The 25,443-nt window shown below is 39.8% G+C and overlaps 1 protein-coding gene, 1 non-coding gene and 1 pseudogene across 8 annotated transcripts in view; 1 reads left to right on the forward strand and 2 right to left on the reverse strand.

The window, feature by feature from the left end:
- Positions 1-3,249: 3,249 nt before the first annotated feature.
- Positions 3,250-3,396, forward strand: LOC132354450 (U1 spliceosomal RNA; annotated as a pseudogene).
- Positions 3,397-11,160: 7,764 nt separating this feature from the next.
- The window catches only part of LSM14A (LSM14A mRNA processing body assembly factor), a 53,395-nt gene continuing 39,112 nt past the window's right edge, over positions 11,161-25,443 (reverse strand). The window contains exons 5-13 of one of the 7 annotated variants that reach the window (XM_059903527.1): positions 23,494-23,673; positions 23,147-23,212; positions 19,287-19,469; positions 19,010-19,181; positions 17,691-17,922; positions 15,490-15,566; positions 14,190-14,226; positions 13,209-13,265; positions 11,161-12,261 (exon numbers count right to left, since the gene is read on the reverse strand). In XM_059903527.1, coding sequence (XP_059759510.1) covers positions 13,242-13,265; positions 14,190-14,226; positions 15,490-15,566; positions 17,691-17,922; positions 19,010-19,181; positions 19,287-19,469; positions 23,147-23,212; positions 23,494-23,673 — 971 coding nt within the window. In that variant the 3' untranslated portion in view covers positions 11,161-12,261; positions 13,209-13,241. The remainder of the gene's footprint in view (positions 12,262-13,208; positions 13,266-14,189; positions 14,227-15,489; positions 15,567-17,690; positions 17,923-19,009; positions 19,182-19,286; positions 19,470-23,146; positions 23,213-23,493; positions 23,674-25,443) is intronic. The other 6 variants (XM_059903532.1, XM_059903528.1, XM_059903531.1 and 3 more) reach the window with 6 other exon arrangements.
- On the reverse strand, positions 21,034-21,140 carry LOC132354429 (U6 spliceosomal RNA). The gene has a single exon (XR_009499295.1). It is a non-coding gene; the product is annotated as a U6 spliceosomal RNA (small nuclear RNA).

The raw sequence follows: 25,443 nt of genomic DNA on the forward strand, positions 1-25,443 counted from the left end.
ACCAACATGTGAAAAAAAGGCAACTTTTAGTGGCGGGAAGAATAAAACGTTCTGTAAAAAGGAAATACAGACAGGGTTTGTACTACTTGGCTCATCCATAAAAAATATTTACTTAGTTGCAATGAGTATTACTAGCCGTAATTAAGTGTTATAGTAAGTATATTAAGAGGATACAGAGCAAGGATGTGTGAATTTCTGTGTGTGTGTATGGGGGGAATTAAGAGAGTAAATCTATATATCAGGAGGTCCGTAGTTGATAAATACATGAAAATAACAAAGTAAAGAACAGTTTACACAGGCTCTTCCTACTGACATATTAACAAAAGGGGGGACGTGGGTATGGTGCGCACACACACATACACGATCTGGAGAGGGTCACTTTCTGGAAGAATACGGATAAGCTGTTAATAGTATTTGCCTTTAAGGAAGAGAAGTAGACAAACTGTATACTATTTTGTTTCATTTGTAGTAACTATGCACAGGTATTATTGAATTAAAGAAAAACTTTTTTCCCTTAATAAAAAAAGAGCTCCTGTAAATAACCAAGAACACTAACATCAGAGGAGACAAATAAAGAATATTTATAAAAAGTTCACAGAACAGGAAATATTAATACCAAACTCATTTAACAATGTTCAACCTCCCTCAAAGTGAAATGCATGGGGTACTGAAATAACACTTTTCGTTCATCAGACCGGCAAACGTACTCAAAAGTTTGCTAATGCCGTACTGGTGATTGTATAGGGTAATAAGCACCCTGAAAAACCAGTTGAAGTGTAAATTGCAATAATCTCTATCGAAAGGGACACAGGAATATTTATTAGAATTATGAAGTTATGTATCCAGTTATTCAGAATCTCCAGTGATTAGTTTATCTTACAGATACATTCATCTATTTGTGAAATGACTCAGGAAGGGTCATTCCAGCACTGCTTGGACTAGCAAAAATTGGAAACAACCTGGCTCCGTGTGAAGAGGGTATCTGTGGGTCTGAGGGACAGTGAGAAAAGGGAAACAGCTTTTCATTGGAAATCCTATTAAATTATTTTTGAACTGTTTGAATGCATACATTAAAGCCTCAGCCAGAGGAACAATCCACTGAGGAGACCAAACCACAAAGGCCTCTGCAGCAGATTCAGTACTGGAAGGCTAGGCCATATGTTCTAACTATCAGGGAGCAGGGAGAACCACTCCGGGTTACTGCACTGGCTTCCTAACTGGCCTTCCTACTAATTTATTCTCAACACAGCAGCCAGAGATTCTTTTTATTTTTATTTTTTAAAATTTATTTATTTATTTTAAATCCAAAGATGTGTATTTGGAAGAGATTCACTGACAATTGTAGCAGAAGTGCCAATTTTTTTTTTGGGCTGCACCTCGAGGATTGTGGGATCTTAGTTCCCTGACCAGGGACTGAACCCAGACCCACAGCAGTGAAAGTGCTGAGTCCTAATCATTGGACAACCAGGGAATTCCCCAGAGATGATGATGATTATTTTTAAAAATATTTATTTATTTTGGCTGCACCAGATCTTAGTTGCAGCACACAGGATCTTCGTTGCGGCACGCGGACTCTTAGTTGCAGCATGCAGGCTTCTTAGTTGCGGCATGCATGCGGGATCTAGTTCCTCAACCAGAGATCAAACCTGGGCCCCCTGCATTGGAAGTGTGGAGTCTTACCCAATGGACCACGAAGGAAGTCCCAGAGATTCTTTTAAAATGTAAGTCAGATTCTCACTCTTCCATTCAAAACCCTACAATTGTTTCCCATCTCGGAACAAATGACAATCATTACAGTGTACTCCACTATTCCTTCCCTGTCCAGTCTCCACTGACACTTTAACCTCATATTCTACAAGCCTCTTCTCCCTCACTCCACTCCAGCAATACTAGGTTCACTCCTGCTTCAGGGTCTTTGCAGCTAAAATTTCTTCTGCCTGAACATCCAATCAGCTTCTTGAGTCATTTCTCAAATGTCAGCTTCCTAACCTATTTTAAATTCACGCAGCAATCCACCCTCAAGCCCACACACCCTTTCTTGTCCCCCGCTTCTTGGCTTTTTCTCCATAGATCTTAAGCATCTTTTTTTTGGCCACACTACACAGCTTGCGGGATCCTAGTTCCCCGACCAGGGACTGAACCAGGGCCCCTGCAGTGAAAGCGCCGAGTCCTAACCACTAGACCATCAGGGAATTCCCTTAAGCATCTTCTTAACATACTTTATATAAATTTTACTCATTTCTCTCCTCCCAGAATACAAGCTCCAAGGTTTATTTTGTTCACTGTTGCTTACCCTGCAAATGAACTATACCTCTTCTACATAAGGGCTCAATAAAGATTTGTTGAATAAATAATTTCCCCTTTTCCACAGAAAATCAGTAAAACTAAAAACAAAAGACTAGGGGTAGCAAGGGATGATTGATTGTTAGCATGACTGAGGGCTTTCATTATAAGCCTTTGTGAGGCATTTAGATTAAAACACATGCATACACATCTCTTACCAAAATAATTAAACGTTTTAAAAATAAAAGCGGTATTAGATATATTTAGAAAGTAGAATTTGGGACTTCCCAGGGGCTTCCAATGCAAGGGACACAGGTTTGATCCCTGGTCGGGGAACTAAGCCCATGCGCCACAACTACTGAGCCCGCACACTCTGAAGCCTGTGTGCTACAACTAGGAAGAAGCCTGCGCGCCACAATGAAAGATCCCGTGTGCCACAATTAAGACCTGACGCAGCCAAAAATAAATAAATAAAATAAAATAAAAGTTAAAAAAAAAGAATTGATAGAAGTTGGTAACAGGCATGAAGCTGGTGCAGAACTGAAGATAAATGGAGTGTCAAAGGTGACTTCCACATTTCCAGCACAGTCGGGTTAGTAGATGGTGTTGCTACCTACTGGATCAAGAACACGGAAGAAAAGCAGAGGGAAGATCATCACTTCAGTTTGGGGAACGTTACATTTGAGAGGCTACTATAAGACCTTCAAGCACAGGTATCAAGAAGTCAGATCCAGGGACTTCCCTGGCGGTCCAGTGGTTAGGACTCAGCGCTTTCACTGCTGTGGCCCCAGGTTCAATCCCTGGTCGGGGAACTAAGATTCCGCAAGCCTTGCGGCTCGGCCAAAGGAAAAGTCAGATCCAGACTCAGAAAAGATCTGTGCTAGATAAGTGAATGTGAGAATAACTCCATGTAGTTAAGGCCAGAGAGAGTATGCAGCTTAAAAAGAGGGTGGGAAAAAAAAAAGCAAACTTATCTGGCAGGAGAGATAACAAGATCACAAAGCTGGTTTTCCCAGGGTGAGGCTTTTCCAGATGTGCTGACCCCTGTGATTTCCCCAAATGTGGGAAACTCCACTGCATAATTTGTGGTAGTGTTGTGTGTGGGGAGCAGCGGGGAGAAGAGAAAAAAGCTAAAGTTGAACCCTGAGGAACACTGTTATTTCAAAATGGGGTGACTGAAGAAGCAGAATTAGGCAGACCGAGGAGCAGTAGCTAGAGAGGGTGGGAGGAAAAGCAGATGAGTATCGCAGCCAGGAGGACCAGAGTATTTTCAGAAGGGAGAGGTAGACTGTATGGAATGCTTCTGTAAAACAAGTAAGAGAGGAAAACTTTGAAAGGCTCACTGGAGATCATTAGTGACCTTACCAAGAACTGTTTTAGCGGTGTATGAAGTAGAACAAGTGGGTTAAGAAGTGAAAGGGAGATCAGGCATCTAGATAGTTCAAGAGCTAAGGAGGAACTGGTAGGATGTAGGGTTCAAGGATAATTTTCTTAAAAAAGAAGTCTGTAACATAATAAATGCTACATAGTTACAATTATAGGCATACTTCATTTTATTGTGCTTTGCAGATATTACTTTTACAAATGGGAAGTTCTGTGGCAACCCTGCATCAAGCAAGTCTATCGGCACCATTTTCCCAACAGCATTATTTTAAAATAAAGGTACAGGGCTTCCCTGGTGGCACAGTGGTTGGGAATCTGCCTGCTAATGCAGGGGACACAGGTTTGAGCCCTGGTCTGGGAAGATCCCACGTGCCGCGGAGCAACTAGGCCCGTGAGCCACAACTGCTGAGCCTGCGCGTCTGGAGCTTGTGCTCCGCAACAAGAGAGGCTGCGATAGTGAGAGGCCCGCGCACCGCGATGAAGAGTGGCCCCCACTCGCCGCAACTAGAGAAAGCCCTCGCACAGAAATGAAGACCCAACACAGCCATAAATTAATTAATTAATTAATTAATTTTAAAAAAAGGTACATACATTGTTTTTTAGGCATAATGCTATATTATTGCACATTTAATAGACAAACGTACAGTGTAAATCTAACTTTATATATACTAGGAAAGAAAAAAATTCGTGTGACTCACTTTATTGTGATATTTGCTTTACTGGGGTCTGGATCTAAACCCGCAATATCTCCAAGTTACGTCTGTATATATAAATATATGAATACTAACACATTAATATGCTATATAATATGCTAGCATTATAATTAAATGTGAATGGAAAGGATCCTTTATCAAGGAAGAAGTTGAAGACACAAAGAGGTAATTCAGTAATGGGAATGGTGGGAGTTAGGGAGCCAGAGCACAAGCAGTTTTTTGATACGTGGTCTTTTCTCTGTTTTTAAAGGACAGCCAGGAAAAGGCTGGATGCATATGTTAGAGAGTGTGGTAATTGCCTGAGGCAGTTTCCATCCAATGTCTTCTAGTTCTCTTTGAAATGGATAGCAGGGCCATTTGCTGACTACAGAGAGGTGATTACAGAAAAGTACTAAGTTTTGCTGGCAATGTTGAGGGCCAGGAGAGAGCAGTAATCAGATTTAGAGTGGTACTAATGTATTCAATTGTGATTCTCTCCTGCAGGACACAACCCTCTGAGTGAATACTGACCATGTGGATGGTTGGATGCTTTCAGGGTTGAAGTTTCTCTAGGCAAGAGCACAAAAAGCTCAAAGGAGGAGCAAGGGAGTTTAAGGTTATTTGTAAGATAATGATAGTTCAAGGAGTCTAGGCTGGTTGGAGATGGTGGTAGGGAAAGTAGAAGAAAGATGGAAGCTAACGAATCCAAAGTAGAAAGATTCCTGACCTGGAGATCTGCACCAAGCTAAAAGCAGTTACTGAGCAAAGGAGTGGTTAGGTCACTCTATGTGTGTATGTACTTATTTATTATTTCTTGAGCAAGCCAGTTGGGAGATCAAAGTGTAGGGTGTCTAGATCCATGATTCAGAGATGATGCAGTTGAGGTTGATGGACAAGGTCCAGGTGTGTCTACAGGTTTGGGCAGAAGGAGGTGAGAAGAAAAGGTCAGAGGGAAAGGAACAGGGGCCAGGGTGTAGGATGGGTCCAGGAAAGTTAACACAGCAGGCCTGACTCCTATCCTTTATAAAGACTGCTTACAAGTTTGGCCCTCGGCTGACATCTGGAAACTAGGATTTGAGGAGGGTTTCCATCATTCCCAGAACTGGTAAGAGTGGCTCACTGTGCCTAAACTGTACAGTCAACGTAGTGTATTTGTGCTTTACTTCTGGGAGTCTGGGATTTTAGTATGTGCCACGCAGAAGATGGCTAAATAACCAGACCCCGATCAAAACCCTGGGCCCGTGAGCCACAACTACTGAGCCTGCGCGTCTGGAGCCTGTGCTCCGCAACAGGAGAGGCTGCGACAGTGAGAGGCCCGCGCACCGCGATGAAGAGTGGCCCCCGCTCGCCGCAACTAGAGAAAGCCCTCGCACAGAAACGAAGACCCAACACAGCCAAAAATAAATAAATAAAATTAAAAAAAAAAGAAAAATCCTTGGGCCCTCAGTTGCTGATGAGCTTCCCTGGTAGACAACATTCCACACATATTGGAACAATTCTTTGCTGGGGGAATGAAGTACATCCTCTGTGACACCACTTTCAAAGTCCCCTCTGAAAGTCTGAGCCTGGTTTACTCCAGACTTTGCCCATACACCCTTTCCTTAGCTCAATTTTGCTTTGCATCTTTTTGCTGTAAGAATCATAGCCATGAGCATGATTATCTTGGGGACTCCCAACACAGATGGGTAAGCCACACAGATGAAGTCAGATGGAAGGATGGAGGTATAGAGGAAGAGAAAGGAAGGAATAATTTTTTTAAGAAGATGGGAGTAATCAGGTAACCAGGAGAGTGAGAGGATCACATAAGCCTGAACGGAGTTAAGTAGGGGTTTTACCAGAAAGGCAGGGAGCAAGGACACCAAGTCTACATCCTGAACGTAGGTTTGTAGGGCAAGCAATACTCCAGTGCTGCCACTGGGAAGGGTGGTAGGTGGAGCAGCATCCTTAGGGAAAAGGCTGGGCCCACAGAGGAGGATTAACCCTGCATCTGCTTTAACATACACACCTGTGTCTACATCTATAGCACATCAGAGTTTGCTAGTACTTTTTTCTTAGTTACAAATTCCTTGCTGTCGCACACTAGTGGGGAGCAGCACCATAGCTGGGTACTACCATCTTTCACAATATTCCAAGTCCTTAAGAGGTATAAGTCAGTGTTCCTCTTACCTACTCTAACTTCAGCTTCTCTTGTGGAGGAAAAAACTGTGTCAGCATTATTTTAACAGCCAAAAGCTAGAAATGACCCAAATGCGGTATCAACAGCAGAATGGATAAATCGTGGTCTGTTAACACAATGGAATATTACACTGCAACGAAAACGAACGGTCCACAGCCAAATGCAAGAATATGGATGGATCTCACAAACACAATGTTGAGCAAAGAAGCTAAGCACAAAAGCGTATATGCTGTATAATTCCATTTATGTAAAGAACAAACACAAGCAAAAGCAATCTAAGCTGTTAGAAGTCAGGATAGTGGTTACCCTTGAGGGGGTGGGGGCTACTGGAAGGGAGTTTTAAGGGGGCTTCTGGGTACTGTTTACATAGGTAATCATGATATGTGTGCTTTTCTGTGTGCATAATCATACTTTAAAACAAAACAGTGCTACTCAATACACGAAGTGAAAAAAGCAAGTTTCACAATAGTACGTATACTATGAATCTATTTTTGCTGAAAAGCACATGCCTGTACAGAACAATGCCAGGTTGAATATATAGCCAAATAGTGTTACCAATGGTTAGCCCTGAATGGTGGGATGGTAGATTTTCTTTCTTCTTTTATCTATTTTTGAAAACCATCTTCCATACTGCCCATATCCTTTTTACAGTGTATTACTTCTACAAAAATGAAACTATACCTCATTCCTTTGTAAACTGAAATCTGCAAAGCTCCAAAACCCATTCTGGGACAAAAGAAATGCTATTAAACACTGGGGAATGGAGTAAGGGATAACTGTCACCCAACAAACCCATTAAAAGAAATTTACAAAACAATTTCAGCACAAGCAAAATCCTGAACTGCAATGTTGGGATTTGCATTCTCATCAACAATCCTGTGTGAGGCCAGCACCCGAGGATTATAAGGATTAAGTGAGTACCAGGATAACAGAAGCACACTCCAGACATCTAGTAAACATGTTCCTGTTCTCTGTGCTGGGATGACTGTAAGCCATTCACTGGAATTCATTACAGCCTCGCCTTGGCCCAGGCTTCTCACACTTCCTCAAATTGGCATTCTTGGCTCTCCGCTCTTCCACTCCCAGGCTGCTCTTCAAGTTTAGAGGCAAAGGCAAGACTCTCTGGGCCATGAGCTCCTTGCTGGCCGCTCTCAGTTGTTTCTGTGCACCTAAACTATGAGTCACTCTATGAAAGCCTTATTATTAAACTGAAATGTGCTTTGGCCTCACAGAGCTGCTTTGTTTCTTTATAAACTACAACACAGACACCAGTGCATTTTAAAGCATTTCCCTAAAAATCAACATTATGAACTAGAATCAGATTCAGGTTGATTTTGATATGTTTATGAGCTAAACCTGAAAACATTTTTATCAGTCAGCCAAGTCTGTTAAAATACGAACCGAACTGGAATTTAAAGAACACCCATATAACGGGCACAGCTTGGCACCATCACTGAGAACAGAAACCACATTAGATTCATAGTCTCATCATGTGCTCTTGGAGCCAGATTTCAAACTGTCTCAAAAACCACAAGCTCGCTTTTACTAACCCTGGCTTTGAAGAACAGGATAAAAACTTCTGCGTCACTCCTCCTCAGGAGGGTGGTTTGACCCCCACAAGAGCAGGGCCTGGGACCTGCATCTTTAGCTTCCCCGTGTACACACTAGCTGACTGGCTGGCTGCTGCTGGCCTCCAAGTCTCTGCTGCTCAAAGCTACACTCTCCCTTACTTCCCTCACCTGACTAGCTCCTATGCCAAGAAGTTGTCCCAGTGTCTCTGTATTGGGAGAAGCTAAGGCAGCCTGCTCTGAGCAAATCCCCATTAAGCACACCCAGATTCAGAGATTAACGGTGCTACTTTACTTCCTTAAGTTTGATTCCGATTGTACTCATACTTGTCTTTTTTTTTTTTAATGTTTTTAATTAATTAATTATTTATTTTTTGTCTGTGTTGGATCTTCGTTTCTGTGCGAGGGCTTCCTCTAGCTGCGGCAAGCGGGGGTCACTCTTCATCGCGGTGCGCGGGCCTCTCACTATCGCGGCCTCTCTTGTTGTGGAGCACAGGCTCCAGACGCGCAGGCTCAGTAGCTGTGGCTCACGGGCCTAGTCGCTCCGCAGCATGTGGGATCTTCCCAGACCAGGGCTCGAACCCGTGTCCCCTGCATTGGCAGGCAGATTCTCAACCACTGCGCCACCAGGGAAGCCCTGTCATCTTTTAAAATCACAAAGTAGGTAAACTAAGCAAACTGGTTGACATCTGAGCTCTTCTAAGAGCTCACTCACCTTCATTACTTTATTCTGTGACACTCTCCCCACTGTCACTACTTAAACCAGCTTATAGTCTCTGAATTAATAGGGCAGGGGGATCCTGTAACAATGAATCCAGACATGATTAGATGTGAGCTATTACCACAGGGCTGTGCAGAAAGAGTAGCTTTTCTTTCAGGCAGACAACCCATGGAGACAGGGACAAAAGCCATGTAAAATTGAGACACAGAAACAACCAACACACACTCATTTCCTATGTGCTAGGAACGGAGCCTCGGTACTCAAAGCAGCCTAACCCTAGAGGAAACAAGTCTCAATTTTCCTGTTTCCCCTTAGATTCTGTCCTGCAGAAATGCTCCCCTGTTCCATTTAGTTCTTTCCCACTCTTCATGCTGGAGTCACAACTTAGATATACTGAATTTGGAAGGACAGAGAAATGATAAAATAGTTCTACATGGAAACATCACCAAGGCCCTTACAAGGAAGGGGACTAGATTAGTTGAGTCAGCTGTGATGTTTTAAAATTGGCTTTCTAAACCTGGCTGATCAGAACTACCTGTGGGACTTAGGCAGATTCCCAGGTTTCACTGCAGAACTTCAGAATCAGACTCTCCAAGTGCGGGGCATGGGAATTTGTACTTAAAAAAAATGCTCCTCAGGTGATTCTGGTATGAGATTTATGAACTACTGACAGAGAACAGGATGAAATGGTAATTCCTATGTGATAATGAGTTTCCAAAATGTTGACAGTACTCCTGCAAGTAAAGTCCTTTTCCTTTTATATACCATGTAAAGATTCTTTAGTAAAGTTTTATTAAAAATTTTGGGGGAAAAATTAATTCCCCACTCATTGTCTTTCCATGTAGAGGGACTTTAGTCAGTATTTCTCAAAGTGGAAGGGTCACTGCTGCACTTTGGGCTGGATAATCAATTATGGCACCGTCTAGCATAGCACAGAACATTTACCATCCTGGCCCTTACTCTTAAATGCCAGTGGTGGTCCCGAGTCATTGTGATAACCAAAACACCTGCTTTCTCATTCCTAAATGCTCCCCGAATGTCAGTTCACTCCTGATTAAGATCCATTGAGCTGAATTAACATTCCTGACCACTCTCCCTACCCCTCACATTAAGTCGTGCTTTTGGAAGGAGAAATGGTCTATCCAAAGACAAGTTTCAGCGGAATCAGCCCTTCCCTTTTTCGCCTTTTGCACCTGCTTGCCCACAGAGGGTGCATTCTAGCCTAAGGTTTCCAGCTTGGCCTGTGCCTGGTTGGCTTAGTCTCCTCACATCATGGATTGTAACTCAGGAGCTGTCTGTACTCTAGGAGGCGGAGAAAGGGCTTCCAGCTTTAAACACAACACTGTATAAATCCTAGGAAAACAAATTAATTTAGCTATTTTAGGGAATATAAACATGACCATAATTCCATTCTTACATGTTAAAGATGCCCTTCACTATACTTCTTTCTACTGTAAGAAAATATTAGTGTTTAAAGAGAAAGAACTTTGACGAACATTTTTTATTGAACAGTTTTATTCTGTCTTAGAATGAAAACCTTTTTAATATTGTAAGGTGCACTGCAGGTATGTCATGCTGCCGGTTATTACTGGGGTACCAAATGCCCTAGTCAATGACCCAGAGGGCTTGGAAAATGCATGAATTCATACTTTCAGAGCATGTAGAACTGGTATTTACAGTTTTTTTTTTTTTCAAACCAGCCCAGGACATCTCAAATAGTCTACACAGGCATTGCCATAGCACTTGCTTTGATGTTCAGAATGCCTCAGAAATGTGTTCAATGCCATGATTTGTGGGTCCTCCAAAAGATTTTGTTGTTAAAATGCAAGCAAACAGTATTAAACAATATTATCTAAACTATGGCTGCCAAGTACTGGACCTTAATAATGAAACCAAATTACAAAACATTTTCTTGTAGAGCTACACAAAAGATATAAAATTAAAATTAAAATAAAAAATCTCAACCACCTTTATATACTCCAATTCTCCTACAGTGCAGTTTTCCATATCTTTATCACTACTGAATATTTTAAGGAGAAAGTTAACAAAAATCAAAATAGATAAAAGTATTTAAACTTTGGATCCCTTTATTCCACGGCCTTCATAAAAACACGAAGTGGCCAGATTTGTTTTTCCACTATAGCTTAAAATATCAAAAAGATTTACTAATAATTTTAGCAATGAACTCTATACTGAGTCATTTGTGGGTCACAGGCCTAAGGACCAGTGTTATGATATCTTATAGGTTGCCAAAATAATTTCTAACACTCTGAATCCTCTTGAAATATAATGGAAAGAGTCAAGGTATCACAACAAAATTCCAGGCATATCAGGAAGAACAGGTTAATTGACACCTAGTTTTATTGTCTTAAAAAAGGGGGGGGTTACTTATTTGAAAATACAGCTAAGTACATTCTTATCTATGATTATTTACATTTGTATACTGAAAATATCTATTATGTGGATAAATCCTGTGATATGCCATTTGCTACAAAATAAAGTTCTTACAATGAGCATAAGTAATTTACCCTTTTTAGATAATGAAAGAATGTATCAAATCTTCATTTACGTTCCAAACATTTAAAAAAAAAATCAAAATCAACAATCTTAAGCCTGAAAAGCTATGAAAAAAAGACCCACCCATACCTCTGCTCCTCAGCACATCAACTTCTGCAAGGACACAGTATGTTTGCTGACTTTAAAATGTTTATTCTTTAAAAAATTAGTTGCTTTTTATACAGCTATACAAAGTTCTTAATGTTTCTTTGGCAATGGAATATAATGGAATTTTACAACTATATAAAAAAGTTACCTTTGCCTAAGAAACAGTATTTACTGTGTGTACATAGTTGACTGACAAAATTCTCTACCATCCAGCACCCTAATTGACGAAGTAAGCTACCTCAGAAGGGTTATTACAGGATTTCCAAAACAAGAAAGAAAGAAAGAAAGAAAAAGAAAGATATAGACAGACACACAGACACATAGACACACAGACCCTTCCTTCTGTGGCTCAAAACAGTATCACGGCCCTATCTGCAGGCAACTCACAGTAATTGCCAAATACAATTTAGTGATAAGAAAAATCCTTTTAGTGATGAAAAAATACTTGTAAGTTCCACTGGAGTACTGCTTTAGTTTAACTATACATAAGAAATTACTTAACCTTCTGCTATTCCAAATATATTTAATGCTCATTTATTAAGATGAGCCTTCCCTCCCACCCCCAAAATTAACTGTATTGTATCTTTGAAATTAAGCAGAAAAACAAACAAACAAACAAACAAACAAAAACCCAGTGCTGGTGACAAATATACAGCAAATTCACTTTTTCATTCTTCTCAAAGACTGAAACCAATTCTCAGGACCACGAAGAGCTAAAAATCCATCTATTTTCAAAGACTTGTTTGCAGACTATGCAGCAACTTTGTTGTCTTTCTAAAAAGGAAAAAAAAAATTAGCTCATGTTTCAAACTATTGGGGTTTATTAATAAGTATTTCTTTTAAATTTGCTTTAAGTATATTTTTCATAACCTTTAAATATATCCTCCTCTTACTTTCATGTATAAATTCGTTTCACTGATTTCCAGGAAACACTTTTTATAACTTACACACCCAGCAGTAGCTCATTATTTGTTAACTGTATTTTCCAGTTAGTAGAGGTTAAAGCAGTGGTGCTGTGGGCTTGTCCTAGCAAGAAGGCCCCCTGCTAAGATACAGGCACACCCTACTACCTTTGGTGCTGTCCTAATAATTAAAAAAAAAAATTAAGCCTTCAACATAGTAGTCAAACTCATCAAATACAACTGACAACATATTTTGGAAGAAGATAAATAAAATTCCCGAGTCTTTGATATCTTTACTAAGCAATAAAATATCCAGGCGGTAAAATAACATTTCTCTTCTCCAGTTTCATGTCAGGAGAAAGCAATGATTTGGAAATTCATTTCAAAAGGACAACATTTAAATCTGAAATAAGTTCTGAAAATCAGAGCGCTGCCTGGGAAATGTTTTTAAAGGCAACCAGGGAGAAAGCAATAAAAATCTCAAGGAGCCTCTAGCTTTCCAGTGAGATTAATCCTAAACCAAATGACTATACACAGAGCCAAGGGCTTCTTTTTTCCTCAGGACTAGTTGCTACCACGTACCTGATTTTTACTGCTGATTCTCACCCTGCCTGTTAGATATACACACTGCCTATGTTAAAAACTTAATTTTATCTGCGTATACAACACCAAACCATTTGTACAATGTTATTAAATTAGAATACAAATGGCATGGTATAAGTTGACGCAGAAAGAAATAAGCTGAAGATGATCCTGATGTCTGTCCCCCACCAATGCCAACCTTCACATGCCCTGTTTTGTTTTTTTTTTTTTTTTTACCTTTCAGAAAGCTGTATGATCAATCCAGACCTTTTAGGGTTCAAAAGCTGTGATTTTCTGAAAGGTAAAAAAAGAAAGCGAGAAAGAAAGGGAAAGAGGGAGGGAAAAGGGAGAAGGAGATAGAGAAGTAGCAGGAAGGAAAGGAGAAAATAAAAGGGGAAAGGGAGAGAGACAGTACCATGCTGAGTCATTTCAGATACCTTGTCATCTCTGAACCCTCTCTGAGGAAACACAGACTCAAATGAAAGGCAACCTGTCTCACCCACCATGGCGGCTTAACCTCCTTAGAAGCAGCATATAAAATAGGAGTGGGCCACTCTCTCATTTATCCCCAGCCTGATCTCCCAGCCCCCAAAAAAGAAAGAAAAGAAAAAGCACCATAGGACCAAACTCACCACAAGTTTATGTTTCTAACATTATCCTTAAGGAAAACTCAGAAGCCAAAGAGTAAATTTTGGCTAAGCTTATACCTAGATCAAGAGAGTTAACTCCTCTGGGTCCTTGGTTTCCTAACTATCTATTGGAGTAGGGTGGGAGAGAAGTTCTAGTTTGACTGATATTTCTAAGGAGTTCTAAAAAAATATATATGATCCTATCTTTACCCATGTTTTCATTAAACAACCAGATCTGCTTATAATGTTCATGTCAGTGGAGCATAAAGCACAAAGCTAACCCATTACATGAAGGCTGCTGCAAATGCCACTGTACTTCATCTCTGAGAAGAAGTATTAGATGCTTCAGAAGCAAGTATAATCTTTGAAGGTAAATTTCCTTTATGTAATAGTGGTCCATCACTACTTCCACCTTTAAAGGCGCCAGATGCTATGATTTAGAAGGAACAGGCTGCTGAGAAGGTCCGGGATCTAGTGGCAGACAGAAGGATCATTCAACTTTGGAATGGACAATCAATGGCTAGCCACACTGATGGACCTTCAGCCTCACTGAAGTAACTTATTCCTAATCAACATGCTAAGTACTTACTTCAAGCCCACTATGGCTCCATGCTGAGATAGGTGTTCTGGTGGAAAGAAAAGTAAAATACATATTCACTAATGCCAAGAGGCTCCCATCTAGTTGGCGATGCAGAACAAAACAAAACACATGAAATAGGGAATATAAGTATATGTAAAATGTGTGGTGATGAAAGCAGATACCACAGGAAGTCAGAAAAGGAAGAAATCAGTGGAGGAAGGAAGAGAAGTTTCTAAGGATAGAGCAAACCTTCGGCAAGATTGAAACGAAGCCCCTGTCTTTCAGCTATGTCTGTCTTCCCACTGGATTATAAATTTCAAGAAGGCTGGGACTGCATGTGTTTTGTTACCACCAATGTCCAGCATAGAGCTTGGCATATACGAAGAATTCAATATATTTGGTCAATGAATGAAGTCAGAGTTGGAATCAAGCAGTGTGTATAAAGAAATGACCATGAGTCAACTGCTTGAATCAGATAGGTTAAAGGGTAATAATAAATGAGGCTGGATATATCCAGTGGGACCCTTTCAGAGTAAAACGAGCAGGCAGTGCAATGTCACATTAGAACCTTCTAGCCATCAGCCTGAGGTCTAGTGAATCTATCACTCCTTGAAACACCCAAGCATAGGTTGAACTATCTGTCAGGGATACACTAGTGTGGATAAAGCCTCATGCAGACAACCTCTACAATGCATTCTAATTCTACAATATATATGATAGGAGTTTTAACTAAAGGCTCAAAATGGCTGAACAGTGAGACACGGCCTCAAAACGAAGGTTTGCATTAATAAGTGCATATTCTATGCACACAGTGGTTATTCAAAGGTTTACTGATGACTGCTCAGATAAAGGGAATTAATGGTCCAGTCTTAGACAACATGACAGCTAATTTTTTCAAATATATGAAAAATCATCATGAAGAAGAGTATATATATTCTGTGTATAGACAAGGGTAGAGTTAAACTAATAAGTTTAGAAGATAGAGGGAAAAAGATTTTTGTTCAAATTCTGTGTGTGTCTGTGAAATCCTAATAATTAGAGCACCCTTGGGGTGGGATGGATGCTCTTAGAAAGAGTAATAAGTTCCCAGCCTTCATAAAGGACACCAACAGAAGAGGTTTTCGGTTTGGCCAGGAGGTCACAACTCTCAGATGCTTTCCAACTCTGAGACTTTAATGGTCTTTAAAAGGTGTATCTGAAATAAAACTGTGCAAAACTGAGGGCCAGAAAGGTTTAACAACTCAACTGAGGTCATACTAGCAAAAATTACTAAAATTCTCATCAGGATCAAGGTCTAATTTAAACGTACTTTTTCTCAAACCAAGCTGACTCAATGTGGTCTTCAACAGGAGTTGCCATAGGTTCTTCAACAGGTAGCTGATATGCCTGAAGTGAGGTAAAGAGAAACTGAAGGTCTAAAGACCAATCAGTGGGTTATTATGGTAGTTGGCAGAAACGCCTCAAAGGAATGAACGTGGTGATGTGGAAATGGCCCATGATCATGGATACCTCCACAGCCTGGGAGACAAAAAGAACACCAAACTGAGATGATGGGAAAGTGAGAAGATGATGAGGACATTCTGAGGAAGGTTAAGTTGATCACAGGACACAATGCAAGTAAATATAGAAAAATATAAGTGAAAGCATACAAGGTCCAAGTTGAAAAACCGATTAGAAGCTATGAATAGACAAGCTCAGAAATGGGAGAGGGAAATTGCTGCAGGAGAGGAGAGAGGGAGAGCTCAAGCCTATGCTAGAGTGCAAACATGAACACAATGGAGCAAACTGAACATTGCAGGCAGAAGGAATGGGTAAAAAGGTCGTGAGATAGGAATAAGCTTGGCACTAAACAAGAGCAAGAAGACCCACATATCTGTAGCAGAATGAATGAAGAAAAGGGCAGTCCCACTGGCAGCAAGATCTAGAGCAAGTACTAGACCTCTCATCTGGAGAAACAGGCAGATCATGAAGCACCTTATAGGCTGTGTTGAGGAACATACGTTATTTTTATAAAGAGAAAAATAACAAAAGTGTTAAAAAAACAAAAAGCAGGAAGAAAGACTCCAAGTTGGGTGGGCAGTTATCAGTGTCAAATATTGCAGAGTAGTTAAGGGCAAATATTTGTGAAAAGGCTACTGAATTCTGTAAGCAAAGGTCACTGGCAACCTCAAGAGGAGTAACAGTGGCAAGGAAGAGGAGTTCTGTAGTTCCTAAGACACAGTCCCCTAGCTGGAATGGCCATTTTGCAAGTTAGAAGTGCTGAAGCTACATCAGGCTGCATCTACCATGGCTGGATATCCTGAGCTAATGACTTGAGGCTAATTTTCAGCAGCCTTGGCTGTGATGACACAATATCAAAGGCATCAAAATTAACAGAACAGATCCAAAAGCCACTAACAATGACCCTTCAAGAAGGATCTCAACAATGACCAGTTTTAAATATTGAATAATGAAATTCCTGCTAGTAGGTCTTTTTGTTGCTTTTCCTTTTCTTTTTATTTTTTTAATAATTTTTAAAAAAAATTTATTTTTGGCTGCTTTGGGTCTTTGTTGCTGTGCGCGGGCTTTCTCTAGTCGCAGCAAGCAGGGTCTACTCTGTTGCGGTGCGCGGGCTTCTCATTGCGGTGGCTTCTCTTGCTGCAGAGCAGGGCTCTAGGGTGTGTGGGCTTCAGTAGTTGTGGCGTGCAGGCTTAGTAGCTGTGGCTCACGGGCTTCAGCAGTTGTGGCACACAGGCTCAGTAGTTGTGGCACACGGGCTTAGTTGCTCCGCAGCATGTGGGATCTTCCCGGACCAGGGCTCGAACCCATGTCCCCTGCGCTGGCAAGTGGATTCTTAATCACTGCGCCACCAGGGAAGTCCCGGTCTTTTTGTCTCTAGCTGCCCTATGTAATTCCTAGTAGACTCCTTTATGATGGGATTTTGATCGTTTCTTTGATTATATACCTTCCTCTCCACTATCCCTAAAATTGATGACTAGGATAGTAACACTGACTTAAAGACCCCTTTAAATATGTTCTTCCTAGATTCTCTTGGTATTGAAGCATACTTTGTAATATGAAATAAAGGTGATACAATATGGCTCTTTTTTGCACTGTATAATATCTTTTAGTGATCCCCTGTGCCTCCAACAACAACAACAAAATTTTTTTAAGGAAAAGAAATTAATCCTAAGTCAGTCTCTTAATAGATTTTTGGAAGAAATTTTACCAGTCCATGAAATCTGAAACCATGGTTCTATAACAGAAAGATAAAAAAGAATATCACATTTCTATCTCTTTACTTCTTCTAACTGAAAAGAAAATAGTTAAAAAAGAATTAGATTCATTAACCAATAAGTTACTGCTCCTTAAAATTATATAAATATCCTAATCAGGTACATCCTCCACTGAAAAGTCAAATGGAAGTTATACAAATGCCCTAAAAATATTCAGCTCAAATAGATAAAAGTTTAAAACATTTTGAATTTCATACAACTGCAAGCCAACCCCAAAGCACGTAATAATACTTACCCTATATTCGAAATCTGCAAACTCCCTGCCCCCACGACCTCCTCTGAATCCACCACGAAATCCTCGAGGAGTGGCAAAGTTACCACCTCGGCCACTACCACGTCCTCGGCCACCACGGAAACCAAGACCTCCCCTGCCTCTGTACCCTCCACGGCCACGGTTTGGACGAAGTGGGATTCCAAATGTTTCTGCATTTAATCTTCTTTCTTCAGCCCAGGTTGGTCTCCGTTCTCTATTATGAGAACAAATAATCTTTAGTGTATCAAGTTTTAAAGAACATTTTCCAGCAAAACTATGCAGCACTGATTCCCAAATTAAGGCTAAGTAATTCCTAACAATCAAATAAAAATAAGCACCTTATCTAAGTCATCACAAGCTGTCCATGGCAATATGTTCCTATAATTCATGTGAAAATATGACTGGTATTAAGCTTCTTGCAAAAGCAGTTGATAATACAAAGAAACTGACAACAGCCCCAATAAATGGGATTGGCAATTGACTCTACCCTCCAATCAGCCCCAAAGGAAGAAAGGGCAAAACCAGGAAAGGAAACCCTGTCTCAGGATGTGAGGAGATGGAGGATAGATCCCTGAGTTCCTAGTATGCTCCTGGCCCAACCTCTGAACCTGACGTCTGAAGCGTCTGAATTGCTGCTGCTGGCCCACAGCCCAATCAGAGGATTCAGAAGCATCCCCATCCACGTTTAAAGTGAAGTAGAAAACTGCCACAAGGTGGCACCAAACTACAGCCAGGAGGACAATTAGGATCAGGCAGCAGAAACCCTGGAACTCCTAGGTTGTTATGTTGGATCCTTTAATTAACCAGTTTTCTGGATCCACATTTACTGCAATATAGCAGAGTGTTACTGTATCAGCAAACTTCATCTGACTACATTGTAGAGGGGTAAAGTAAAAGGTGTTTAGATGTTAGATGAATGCCTCTATTTTTAATTACTAATTTTCAAATGTGAATGCATCCCCAAACAAAAGTATATGATTATTTATTTTTCTCAAAGAGTAATATCATTTAAAATTTTAGTATAAATTATTTTATTTTAGCAAAATAAAACATTAAACAATTGTAGTCATTAGATTTTTTTTTTTTTTTTTTTTGGCCACACCATGCAGCATATGGGATCTTGGTTCCCTGACCAGGGATTGAACCCGTGCCCCCTGCATTGGAAGTGTGGATTTTTAACCACTGGACTGCCAGGGCAGTCCCTAGATATTTTTAAATATTCATTAAACTTTGTGAATTTATAAGAAATCATTTCACACTTCAACCTCCTAAGAGCATAAGAGCAGCTTAAAAGACTGTACCTATTATCATCACAAGAAATATTATCAAAGAAAGATTTAGTTTTGTCATAATAGCAGTTAGGTCCAAGTGGATCTTCTTCATCTGCATTTCCTTCACTGTTTTGGGTATCAACTCCTGAGTCTCCTTTATCTTCACCATTTACAGGCTTCTCCTGTTTCTCAAGTTTATCTTCTAATGAAAAACAAGCACATACCATAAAAGTCAAGACTTGTACTAAACATCCATAATTCACAAGTCAAATAAGAGTATTTTTTGAATAGAAAAATAAAAACTCACCTTTCAATTTAAGTTTATTATGAAACTCTCTGTCGATTTCCTCCTTGTTAAATTGTGCATTTGCACTTTCAAAGTCAAAGTCTTTCTCAAATTTCATTGGACCATCTCGTCGAATACCAAATCTTCCCCTGCCACCTCGATGACCCCCACGCCCTCTCCTTGGAGCAGAAGGAGCACCTGGAACTATGTTAATAAAGAAAGAACAAGCTGGTTTAGAGCAGAAGTTATTATTGTGGTCTTTATGGTCAACAAGAGAAATGCTTACAAGTCTCTATACACATGACTATATTTGTATTTTTTAATATGAAAAAGAGATGAAGTTTCACAAACATTTACTACATAAGACTGAGAAGAGCACATATAAAATTTATAAACATGAAATTTATAAATGGCACACATGAAATTTATATCTATGGGGTTTAGGCTCATACATGCTGCTGATACAGTATACAGCCAAACAATTTGGGAGACTTCTGTACTAAATTACTTTGTTCTGCTTATATCCCTAATACCTACAAAATGTCAAATATATATTGGGTTTTCTCATAATTTAGGGAGACTTTTATGGAAAGGATCATAGAAATCAAGATTTATAGTGAGAAAAATAGATGAACATTTATCAGCACAAACTGCAAGATAACACAAAAGACAAGAAGTACATGGTCTCGGACTTCCCTGGTGGTGCAGTGGTTAAGAATCCACCTGCCAGTGCAGGGGACACGGGTGCGATCCCTGGTCCGGGAAGATCCCACATGCCGTGGAGCAACCAAGCCCGTGCGCCACAACTACTGAGCCTGTGTCTAGAGTCCGCGTGCCACAACTACTGAAGCCCGCACGCCTAGAGCCTGTGCTCCACAACAAGAGAAGCCACTGCAATGAGAAGCCCATGAACCGCAATGAAGAGCAGCCCCCGCTCACCACAACTAGAGAAAGCCCCCGTGCAGCAACGAAGACCCAACGCAGCCAAAAATAAATAAATAAATAAATTTATATATTTTTTTAAAAAGAAAAGTACATGGTCTCAACCACTCCAACCACTTCTTGCTTCAACTTTACTGTCTCCCTCTAAATGGCTCCGTATTTTTCAAGTCTTCCTGTATCTATTTTTTCTCTACAATTTAATACAATAACAAGATTTATGAGGTATGATAAAGCAATACCAAAGTAGCATAAATTATAGTGAAAACTTGAGAACCCAAATATCCAACACAAGAGGAACAGTTAAGAAGAAAAAAAATTAATATGGAATAGTATTTGATGTCAGTTAACAGAAAAATATAGAGCACAAAGCACTATGAATTCAATGATTATAATTATGTGAAACGTTTAACATATACTGACAAAGATCAGAAGTGACTACAGAGTAATAGACAGGTTTGTGCTCACTCTTCATTAAAATTTGGCAAATTGTCTAAGTTTGAGAAAACAAACCACAAAAACCCACAGCAGTATATCCAGACACTTAAATCTAGACAAGCAGGATGTTTAAATATTCAACTCTACTACTGAAAATGTCCTGGCCATAAGCCAGAAAGTACAGCACAGTATTTCTGTCTTAAATTTTGAAGGGCAGTGAGAGATACTTTTATTTATTGCTTTACATGATTTATATTTTATTTATTTTTTAAATTGAAGTATAGTTGATTTACAATGTTGTATTAGTTTCTGGTGTACAGCGAAGTGATTCAGATAGATAGACACACACACACACACACCACACACACATATACATATATTCTTTTTATATTAAAATATGCAGTGCTTCACGAATTTGCATGTTATCCTTGTGCAGGAGCCATGCTAACCTTCTCTGTATCGTTCCAATTTTAGTATATGTGCTGCCAAAGCGAGCACTACTTCACACGATTTTTGAATGATGGAAGCATGGCAATAATTTTGTCTTGAGAAGAGAGGGGTTCTTTTTCCAAATTAAAAAAAGTGAAACATAGTAAACCAAACCAAAACCTCTGTAATTCTATGGTACACAGCACAAATAAAAATACGTATAGGGACTTCCCTGGCAGTCCAGTGGTTAAGACTTTGCCTTCCAATGTAGGGGGTTCGGGTTCAATCCCTGGTTGGGGAGCTAAGATTCCACATGCCTCACGGCCAAAAAAACCAAGACATAAAACAGAAGCAATATTGTGACAAATTCAATAAAGACTTAAAAAAAAAAAGGTCCACATCAAAAAACAACAACAAATAAAAACATAAACATATAAAAATGTACAGAATAAAGTGTTTATACATTTAAAATTGTATCTAGCTTTCTAAAATTAAATGAAAGATCATCTTCCAATTATTATGTAATTAAGGAGATCACACACTGCTTTTATTTTTTAATTTGGAAGTGTTTATAATTATAATTTATTCTCTGCTAATAAATTTGAATAAAATGGATGGATTTGGGGGAAATGTCATAGATTACAAAACAGACAAAGAAAGTATACAATCATATTAAATCAATAATAATGAAAGAAAGTTAGAGTTCTTGAATAATTACTTCAAAAAAAAAAAAAAACGGAGCCCAGAGCTTAATTTTAATGAGAAAACTTCTCAATTTTTAATGTACAGATAATTCCATTCTTTTTTAAAAAATTTATTTTATTGAAGTATAGTTGATTTACAATGCTGTGTTAACTTCTGTTGTACAGCAAAGTGATTCAGTTATATATATTCTTTTTCATATTCTTTTCCATTATGGTATATTACAGGATATTGAATATAGTTCCCGATAATTCCAATCTTTTTTTTCTTTTGGCCATGCCACGCAGCTTGCAGGATTTTAGTTCCCTGATCAGGGATTGAACCCAGGCCGTGGCAGCGAAAGCACTGAGTCCTAACCATTAGGCCACCAGGGAACTCCCAATTCCATTCTTAAAAGCACAGAAAACAATTTTATAATGCTAACATGAAACTGACACAAAAACATAAAAAAATACAAAAGATAGTACAAAAGAGAAAGCCATAAAACAATGTAAATATAAATATAGAAGTCCTACTTGCAGATAACATTCAAGAATATATCAATAGGGCTTCCCTGGTGGCGCAGTGGTTGAGAATCTGCCTGCTAATGCAGGGGACACGGGTTCGAGCCCTGGTCTGGGAAGATCCCACATGCCGCGGAGCAACTAGGCCCGTGAGCCACAACTACTGAGCCTGCGCGTCTGGAGCCTGTGCTCCGCAACAAGAGAGGCCGCGATAGTGAGAGGCCCGCGCACCGCGATGAAGAGTGGCCCCCGCTTGCTGCAATTAGAGGAAGCCCTTGCACAGAAACGAAGACCCAATACAGCCTAAATAAATAAATAAACTTATAAAAAAAAAAAAAAAAAAAAAAGAATATATCAATAGACAACTGCCTACCATCAAGTAGGGTTTATTCCAGACACGTGATGATTAAAAAAAAAAAAAAAAATCTTTTGAAATAATTAGGTTAAAAAAAAATTGAAATAAAAAGTAGAGTGGTCCTGTGTGCCTATCACCCAGCTTCCCCTCCAACAGTAACGTCTTGATTATCTATTGTACATTATCAAAAACCGGGAAAAACCAGGACACTGGCACAATATAATTAACTATACTACATCTCTCATATTCAGATTTCAACAGTTTTGGAGGTTCTCATTTTTTGGTATGTCTTTATGTACAGTTCTATGATATTTTGCTACGTATACAGATCCACAGTACCCCCACCATAAGATAAAGAACTGTTCTGTTACCACAATGAAACTCCCCTGTGCTATTCCTTTATAGTCACCAACCCTTGCTATTCATTTTTTATAGTAATTATGCATCATACATTTCAAATATTCCCTCTATTGAAAAGCATAGGATAAGGCTTTCAGATCCAAGTAACAACTTACCTATTTGTCTCTTGCTATCATTTCTGAGTTGCTCATTTTCTGGTCTTGAAACCTTGTGAACTTCAGCTATAGAACACATAGAAAGTGACAGTTAACTTAGGACACATAATCAAAAACTTCTGGAAAGTTAGAAATGGAAAAACAAACAAACCCAGAACAAAACCAAAAATCTATATATCCCCACCAACATCACTACTTTGAGTCAAATTTGAAAGACTAAACACTCTATCAAGTTCAGTTTAAACTTTCTAGGATCATTTACATAGAGTAAATGTTTTTAATGAAAGTAAGTTGAATGGAAGATGTTGACCAGTCAATTAAGAAATAGTAAATAGCTAAAGTTCTACCTCGCCTGTGCTCTTGATTCTCTATTGCTTTTTGGCTGGTTGATGGTAAAGGCCTGGTTGATGATACAGGGCTCCTTCTCCCAACAGGTGCTGGAGCAGGTAAGTGGGCCGAGGCTGTCTGCACTGCTTGTTCCATGGTTGGGCTTTTTCTCAAAGGGTCTAACTGAGGGCTTGAACGACCTGAAACGTAACCAAAAGATAAGAAACTATCCCTATCCTCTGGGGGTTTCAAAATAACCTAGACCCTAAAAAAAGGTCTAGAGTTTTACTTCTACCAATTCAAATCCTCAGCACAATTTGAATCCGTCCACTCATTAGACCAGAGTTTAAAACTGTTTATCTTTAGTGGGCTGGTCACTTGATCGGTACAAAAAATAAAATAATATAAACCCCAAAACAAACAAACAAAAAAACTCTGGTACAAAATCCCCCAGGAATATTATCAAAGATAATTTAGGCAGGTCAGATGTAGCCTTTCCCCAATAACCACAACCATCAGATTACACCGAGACTTTAGCCATTATTTCTAGAGGCTTTTTTTTTTTTTTTTAAATTGAAGTATAGCTGATTTTTTTAAAAATTTATTTATTTATTTATTTATTTTTGGCTGTGTTGGGTCTTCGTTTCTGTGCAAGGGCTTTCTCCAGTTGTGGCAAGCGGGGTCCACTCTTCATCGCGGTGCGCGGGACTCCCACCACCGCGGCCTCTCCTGTTGCAGAGCACAGGCTCCAGACGCGCAGGCTCAGCAATTGTGGCTCACGGGCCCAGTTGCTCCGCGGCATGTGGGATCCTCCCAGACCAGGGCTCGAACCCATATCCCCTGCATTGGCAGGCAGATTCCCAACCACTGCGCCACCAGGGAAGCCCAAGGCTTTAACTTTTTTTAAAATTTATTTTTGGCTGCGTTGGGTCTTCCTTGCTGCGCGTGGGCTTTCTCTAGTTGCGGAGAGCGGGGGCTACTCTTCCTTGTGGTGCACGGTCTTCTCATTGCAGTGGCTTCTCTTGCTGCGGAGCACAGGCTCTAGGTGTGCGGGCTTCAGTAGTTGTGGCTCCAGGCTCTAGAGCACAGGCTCCGTAGTCGTGGCGCACGGGCTTAGTTGCTCCGCGGCATGTGGGATCTTCCCAGACCAGGGATCGAACCCGTGTCCCCTGCATTGGCAGGCGGATTCTTAACCACTGTGCCACCAGGGAAGTCCTAACTTTTTTAGTACTTTCTGAAGATATGTCTAAAGTGATACCCTTATATCTGTAAGTATTATCTGCATTAAATTTCTATTATAAAAGAAGTAAAGAACTAGAAAGTCAGGTGAAGTTCTTCGATTCCTCAGAGGCTTGGGTAATTAAACATCAATACTAAAAGGCCAGCAACAAATAAACCCTTCAGATAATTACACAGTAGCCATACTCACCCTTTGCTGTTTGAATGATCACTTGGCAAATTTTTGCTTAATATGGGTTTTGTACTTACAAATTCCATTTTTTCTTTCATGAGGTCAGAGCCTGGTCACAGTATGAACAGAAGAATGTAACACTGGGTGCTCCCATCATGCTTTTTGTCTCTAATGTTTGCCATAAATCTCTGCTCAAGGTGCTCTCACATCCCATGATATTGCACCAAAATAGGTTTTGCTTTAAAAAATTGTCCTCATTTTATGTAAAAAAAAAAATATTCCCAAATATGCTGCAAATGTTACTACCCACCTGTGCTATCTGCACAGGCTCCAAACTGGGGAACTGGTGAGTGCTGACAGCACATTGGTTGTTGTGCACCAGGTGCTTTTCAGGGACTGTTTATTAGTAATACTCCCCAAATATATGGTTAACTAAAGTATGCAATTACAAATGTGTGTCACTATTTCCAGCATTAACGACAAAGTTTACTCTGCCATTAATAGAAACACTGTAATTTTCCCACTGATTATAATGGGAAATCATGGTGGTTTATATAAG

The sequence above is a fragment of the Balaenoptera ricei genome, chromosome 19, assembly GCF_028023285.1.
Source record: "Balaenoptera ricei isolate mBalRic1 chromosome 19, mBalRic1.hap2, whole genome shotgun sequence".
Classification (NCBI taxonomy): Eukaryota; Metazoa; Chordata; class Mammalia; order Artiodactyla; family Balaenopteridae; genus Balaenoptera; species Balaenoptera ricei.